The sequence below is a fragment of the Rhagoletis pomonella genome, unplaced genomic scaffold (genome assembly GCF_013731165.1).
Source record: "Rhagoletis pomonella isolate Grant_MI unplaced genomic scaffold, Rhpom_1.0 Rhpom_scaffold_00004, whole genome shotgun sequence".
Taxonomy (NCBI): Eukaryota; Metazoa; Arthropoda; class Insecta; order Diptera; family Tephritidae; genus Rhagoletis; species Rhagoletis pomonella.
Genome location: NW_023458558.1, coordinates 41,254,238 through 41,261,902, shown reverse-complemented (window position 1 = coordinate 41,261,902; position 7,665 = coordinate 41,254,238). Strand labels below are relative to the sequence as shown.

The 7,665-nt window shown below is 35.0% G+C and overlaps 1 protein-coding gene across 1 annotated transcript; it reads left to right on the top strand.

Annotated features, from left to right (window-relative positions):
• The first annotated feature begins 1,100 nt into the window (after nucleotides 1-1,100).
• LOC118738222 (zinc metalloproteinase nas-4) lies at nucleotides 1,101-7,578 on the top strand. Its single transcript, XM_036469144.1, has 2 exons — nucleotides 1,101-1,257; nucleotides 6,713-7,578. Exons 1-2 carry the CDS (start codon nucleotides 1,101-1,103, stop codon nucleotides 7,519-7,521), a joined length of 966 nt encoding a protein of 321 aa, XP_036325037.1. The 3' UTR covers nucleotides 7,522-7,578.
• The last annotated feature ends 87 nt before the right edge of the window (nucleotides 7,579-7,665 follow it).

The following is a 7,665-nucleotide window of genomic DNA, read 5'->3' as shown; positions in this document are numbered from 1 at the left end:
GTCAGAAGCATAACGACAACAAATGTGTACATATGTATGTTTGTATATGTGTGTAGGAAGAAATATGTATATGCGTACATATGTAGATTATGCATAAGATTGCAGGCATTCAATTTTTATATGCTTTGGAGTTGGTATGCAATAAGCCCCAACATAGGCGCACGCGACGATATCCAAGAGTAATCGATGCAATTTATGCGGTTCATACAGTCATTGGCATTACGATGTGTTTATGTTTTTCATATGTATGTGCATATGTATGATTTTATTTTTTATTTCGTTTTTTCACAATAGTGGGGTATTGTTTTAAGGTTTGGCACACGATTGTGGCCTGAAAGAAGAAGCGTTAGCCGAAGAGAGGCAAAGCTAAAGCATTCCCACAAAGCCAAAATAGTTTTGGGCCAAATAAGTAAATATGTACATTCAAACAAACATACATAAAACATATGTACATATATGGATCTACTTGGCTATTCGCATACGTAATAGGTATGTATGTATGTACATATGTATATATTTACTTTCATATAAAATTTAAAAAGCAAATATTTGGAGCTTTGTGCAAGCCATGTTCGCCGCTTTACTCAGACGAATGTTTTGCATTTTATGCGATAGTGATTTCAGTTTAATCGCACGCTAGTAACAGTCGCAGTTGTAAATCGTTAGTGATCCACTACAGTGCAGCGTCGCGGCATTCATGTTTTCCCATCTTTTACCTCATAATTTTTACGCAATTTGATATGGAGTTTTTATACGTACATACATACATCGAGCAATCATATCAAATTTGTTTACGCTGTCACTCGCTCGCGTTTAATCGCTGCATTTCGTCGCTTAGCGCCAACAGCATAGGCCAAAGACGTCCAAGTCGCGTGTGTTTTATATAAAAATTAATAGATATAATTAAATCAAATACATACATACTTACACATAAGTATGTATATCATATAAGAGTGTTGCAAAAAGCATTACTTTGAAGTGTAAAGTGTGTATTTTTCGCATTATAAACTTGAATTTAAATACCTCAGAAAATTGTTATAAAATTTTAACAAATCTGTTGAATTAAAATAAAACTAAATTGTATACCGTTGTAGATAAAAATGTTCTCTGAACGTGATAACGGTAACAAATTTTGGCGTTTGTGGTGTTTATTAGTCGTCTGCAGTATGGTGCGCCAGGGAGCAAGTGTCAAAACTAAGGCTAGATATAAGCCTATGGGTGTGGATTTGTTCGACCATGAATTTATGAGTTTTCCAGGTAAGTTTGAAAAACTGCTGCCCTAGGAAGGCTGCTCAAACAATGAGATATCGTCCCTGTTTTGGAAAAAATTAGATTTGGTAACCCCGAACTCCAGGCATCGAGATTTATGTATAAAAATCGTTAAATCGTTATTAAAACATTAGATTTGTAAAATAATAGCTTCAAAGGAACTGTTTTTTCGCTCTCCTGTAAAATTTTAGTTCCGTAAGATAGGTGGTTTTGCAATTGGACGATAGGCGGAGTTGCAAAAACATCGACGATATGTGTGTAGATTGGATTAGATATAACCCCCGCCAATGCAAAACGCTATATTTGACAACACTATATTTGACTTCTTTATCGATCACATGTTATAAGCTGGGTGTCGATAACGATGTTTTACTGGAGGTTAGAATTAACCAGACATGGTGCAAATGGCAATTAGTACAAGTATGTTTTTTTTTCGAAAAAAAAACAAAAGGTTATAGTTGTTATACAGAGCCAAATGAAAAGTGATATGCCACCAATGTCGACGGAGATTATTTGCCTACGGCACTGTGTAGTACCTGTAAGAAACGACTATTGTGTGTTAAAGTCTGTATAAGTGGCGCCTTGCGGACAACACCCACAGAGGTCGTGAATATAAATATCCTACCTGCCGCAAATGCTGCACTAAGCCCGCAGGAACTAAAAACCTGGTAAGAACAGAGAGGTAGTCGTACTATCATTCTCAGCAACAAAAACTTAGCAAACAACACGGATTTCCTCGTAACTACGGTCACTTTCGGTAAAGGATATCACACAGAAAAACCAAGTAGAGTATCATGGTCAAAAGGAGTCTGGCGCACGAAAATTCGATTCGGTTCTACACTGATGGATCCAAGCTACATAGATAGCAGAGTAGGTGGAGGAGTATATACTGAAACTAACGCTGGAGTGGTCCTTCCGCCGCCCAGACCATTGCAGTGCCTTTCAGGTCAAACTAGCGGCTATACAATAAGCTCCTGACAGTCTACGTCATATAGCAGTCGCAACAAATATACTTAATACCTACTCAGTAAAGCAGCTATTAGAGCACTTTATTTCGTCACTATAAATTCGGATACGGTGGCGAACTCCCTAAATAATATGGCAGAGAATTTCACCTTGCAACTGGGATGGGTACTAGAAATGCCAGAACGAAAATAGCCAATGCAGGAAGGAATCGTTAAAAAATAAATCGATCTCCAAAGATCGATTCATAAATATATGAAATATATACATATGAAAGCCCGCCTTGAAATAACGCTTTGAACAATACTGAAATCACAAACATTTGTAGTAAGTAATTTTTAAAACGTAAATTTTTCATAGCAGTTGCAATATCCATATTTATCCAAAAGCTATCATGTAGCTCACAATCCGTAGTTACTTTTGAAAAAGTAAAAATGAGCATTCAACAGAAACTTCATAAATTCTTTGCCCTACTTAGGAAAATGGTTAAATTTTTTAAAAATTGTGTTCTTTTTTATTACAAAAGAGAGAAATATTATGTTTTACGTCAAAATTAACCACTATTTCAAAAAATGTTTTATATACATAGACTAACCCAATAAAGCAAACGTACATATACATATTTTTTGGATATTTTTTTTTTTGTTTTCCCTAACTTAATATTTCACTCCTTACTTAGCCTTTTAGAAAATTTCAGTATTGGCCCATTGAATTTTAGTATAATAAAGTGTAACTTGAATATTTCATTTTTGGGCATTTTTTTTGCTGAAGGTGTTGCTTATTTCCCCATGCAACATATGCCCGAAGTTGTTTTTTTTTTCTGAAAGAAAATGTGCATGAGCGTCAAGAAAAACAGGATCAGTCCGGCGCCTTCGTCTTGACCAGGAGGCTGTGTCGGAGTCACATCCGCTAGAATACCTGATATTATTAAGATCACATTCAAGTTAAGAACGGTGCATCAAATTTTCGTGAATAAATTGCAAATCAATCATATGTACCATCAGTTTGCGTCTGATATTGTGATACCTACATATTTCATGTGTCTGATGAATTAAGTTAAACTTTATTTTTATTTTTTTAAGATATTTGCCCTTTTTTGCCTTTTATACCTTTAAAAAAGTGATAATAGCATTTACAATTTTTTTTTTTTAAGATATAAAATATACACATGCCCATGCAGGTTATAGAAGCGCAGGGACCTCTTGCCAAATTGGTGTTGGAAAAATTCAAAGCCGTTTTCTCAGCTAACGTAGGCTTGGAGACAATAAGGGGTGTGGATAAAATTGTAAAGGGTGAGGAAAACGCCCTTATTCCTGATAAAATGGACGTTTCAAATGTTCCATATTTAAATTGGGTTCCACTTGTATCAACTTACGTCGAGCGCACATTTAATACATTCAAGGTTTTTCTTCTCGAAAATCGAATGAAAATGCTGCCAGAAAACTTCAAAATGCATCTTGTGGTTCAATGTTACTACAACTATACAGATTAAAGTTTTATGAGTTCGAAACTCGAAAAGATAAAATAGTCAAAGATTCAAAGTACAAATTTTTCATTTAATGAAACTAGTTCATAGATTTTCTCTTTTTGCTTGTAATATAAACATTTCTTAAATAAATGTATTTTTTGATTGTTCTTCGTTTTTTCTGTCAATTTAATGCCCTATTTTGCTTTTTTTTGCAATACCTAGTGCCTTTTCCAGCCTATTTCGTTATTTTATTTTGCCTTTTTTATAGGTTTTTAGGTCCTAAAAATCCGTTCCCTGGTGATAAGATATGACCATTTTTATATGAGACTAAATTGAAAATGGAAAACTATGATGAGGATAATCTTCCCGTTAATATTAAGGGCTCAGATTTGGTAAATACTTTCTAGAGGTATCTAGGAACTAGTTTTCGTGTGTCGGATCCAAAAAAAATACTTGATTTTTTTTTACCCACCCTAATATACATATATATGTATATGGATGTACAATGTACATATCTATAATATGTGTGTAGACATATATCGTCGTTTAAAGTGCAAAACTGCCTATCTTTTGCAAAACCGCGTAACTGAAATTAGATTTGCTCATAGAAAGCTCCAGGAATAAAGCCTTATCTATTCATACCAATACATCGATATTAGACCATGTAGTGTAAAACAACAGCATAGTTTCAATACCGCTGATCAAGAGTAGCATATATTTTTACTCTGTCCTGTAAAATATTGGTGACCTCACGTACGCGATTTTGCATTATCCTGATACGCGGTTTTGTACTTTAAACGACGATATGTAGGTACATGGGTACAAAATATGCTGCGACCAGCTTATACATATTCCCCCTTACCTGCGCAAACTGTTTTTGATATCCTTTTGTCTCTACCAGCACCTAACTGTTGCAAATTGATGACGAAGTGATTTTGTATGGCAAAACATTTATGCCCATATATTTGAATAAAATAAACTTACTTAGAAGATATCAACCAATACTTCCCATATACCAAACGAAAGGAAAACATTTTGTTATCGGTTTTGTTATCGACTTTCTATTCGATTTTTGTGATCGATTTTGTTTTCGATTATTTGTCGATTTTGTTATCGTTGTTTTGTTATATTTTTTTTCTTTGAATATCATATTAAACTAGCCCATAAAAAAAGTAAGTGCGCCTAGGCCGCACTGGAGGAGTGAAACTTATCTTAATTTTTATTTTTATACTCTATCGATAACAAAATAGATAGTAACATCCAACAAAATATCGATGACAAATTGGATAAAAAATATCAATAATAGTATTGGCAGCAAAATCGATTAGAAAATCGATAACAAAATCGATAAATAACGGTAACAAAAATTGATAAATATATCGATTAAAAATCGATAAATATATCGATAACAAAATCGGTTACAAAATCGATAAAAATATCGATAACAAAATCGAAAAATATCCCTCTCTATATCCGTTCCTCTTTAATTACCTTTATTATAATTTTTCCTCCTGTATCTTCATCTTTACTTTTATCGGTATTCCATCCTTATCTTTTTACTTTTATGTTTATCATTTTCTTCATCTACATATTCCCTTCACCTTTGCCCTTATATATATAATGATAAATTAATACCATATGCATAATCACAAGAAGCACTTGTATCAGGCCCAACCATTTCCATTGAATTTGCCAATTACTCCCAACCAACCAACCACCGCTAAAGAATTTTCACTTCAATAAATTTAAAAAAATCTTTGCCTCGGCGGTGGGCATGGCTTACAACATATTAGCTTCTAATTTACCTGGAAGGTAAGTCTTACAGTGAGACACTAATGTGGAAAATTTTTTTCCGTTCCTGAGAAATTGAATTTTGTCCAGCTTTCCCTATAAAGGCAACCACTGTGCATTGGAGTGTATAATGGAATATATTGCAAATATTTAGAGCAAGTTTCTCAATGTATGGTTAACAGGTGGGGTGCGATAAAGCCATGCGAGATAACGCCATATGGCTCTATCTCCCATCCAATTGCGAGGTAAAGCCATATGGCATTATCACGCTTCGTATTGAGAGATAATGCCATATTTTTTTTTTGTCAATTGTGAGTTAAAGCCATATGGCCTTATCTCTCATATGAATTTATTTGTCATTGTGAATGTGCATTTAATTGTTATTCATTTCACCTGGCAACTTTCTTAATCAATGTCATATTGCATATTGTCATATTGCATATTGTCCCCTGCAGTATCATAATCCCAATTTTTTTACTTGGGAATATGACACTGCAGAGGGAGTGTCATACTCCCAATTGGGATTTTGACACCTTTGAGCTGGTTTCCCTTTTACGAAATGTGCAAAAAAAAATTTGTTACTTTTTTTAACTTGGGATTTTGTCTAATTTTTATTTGGGATTATGACACCCAGCCTGCGTGTCATAGTCCCAAGTAAAAAAATTGGGATTATGACACTGCAAGGGGAGTGTCATAATCCCAATTTTTTTACTTGGGATTTTGCCAGTTGGGACTATGACATGTCACCGATTTTTCCCTTTTACAGAATGCTTACACCTTCTTGAATGCATATAGAGCAGAAAATATTCCGTAAAAGGGAAAATCACATGAGAGATAAAGCCATACGAGATAACGCCATATGGCCTTATCGCTCTTTGTAATTGGAAATAAAGCCATACAGAAATTTTGGCGCGAATATGGCTTTATCTCTCTTTGAATTGAGTGATAAGCCCATATGGCGTTATCTCGCATGGCTTTATCGCACCCCTCCTGGTTAACACTAACTGCAGGTAAAATATAGGTAGTTATTGGCGTGAGCCACACCATAACATAAAACAGGGAGTCGATAACGATGTTTAACCTGTTGTTTGGGTTAACCAGACATTGACAAACTGACCCTTAATAATTATGTAAAGCTTTTTGCTCTTTATTTGTTTGCGCATTGTAAATTGACAAATTTAAGGACATTTCCTTCAAGTATTATCTTTTTCAATTTTACAGATTCACTGAGCTCAAACGCAGAGGACTGGGACGATGGTGAATCAGAAATCGATGATCCCGAAACAGTGCCACGCCTCTACCAAGGTGACATCGCAATTGATCCTTATACCTACATATCACTTAGACTGGGCGTTAATCCCATGAAGCATCCAAAACGTTTGTGGCCAAACGCCACTATTCCCTTCGAAATCAGTCATTTGTATACCAACAATGAACGGATGGCCATAGAACGTGCCTTAAATACATTTAATGCTTTAACCTGTATTAATTTTAAACCCTATGACGGCGAGGAAGAAGATTACGTACTAATTACACCGCCGGTGGATGACGCGCCCCCCGGTTGCTGGTCATTTGTGGGTAAACGTGGTGGAGAGCAGGTAGTGTCATTACAACAACCGGATGATAAAAGCGCACATTGCTTCAACAGCGAAGGGCGGATTATGCACGAGCTTATGCATGCTATTGGAATTTATCACGAGCAATCTCGAGCTGATCGAGATAATTTTGTAAAAATACACTGGGAAAATATCGTACCGAAATATCGTAAAAATTTTAAATTAATTTCAAAAAAGAAAGGCAAACATGCTTTCGATTACGATTATAATTCTGTAATGCATTACGGCGAGTACTACTTTAGCAAAAAGAAGGGAGAGAAGCCCACTATGACACCGTTACAGCCGGGTGTACGCATAGGCCAGCGGAAGACTATTAGCAAAACGGATTGTCTAAAGATCAACGATTTGTATGGTTGCCTGAATGGCAGACATGCGAGGATGTATAAAAGTTTCTGCAATTTGTTGGGACTTTAAATTAATGTTTAATTATGTACATATTATACTGTACAAAACGAAAACGTTTTTTTTCGATATTCGTAAGGGTTTAAATCATATTGATTTACGATTGTACTAAATGCATACTAATGTACATATATTCAGCCTAAAAATACGCTTGTT

Coding starts and splice junctions, on each gene's coding strand:
- LOC118738222 (XM_036469144.1), top strand. CDS start 1,101: ATGTTCTCTGAACGTGATAACGGTAACAAATTTTGGCGTTTGTGGTGT. Junction 1,258..6,712: donor TGAATTTATGAGTTTTCCAG/GTAAGTTTGAAA, acceptor TCAATTTTACAG/ATTCACTGAGCTCAAACGCA.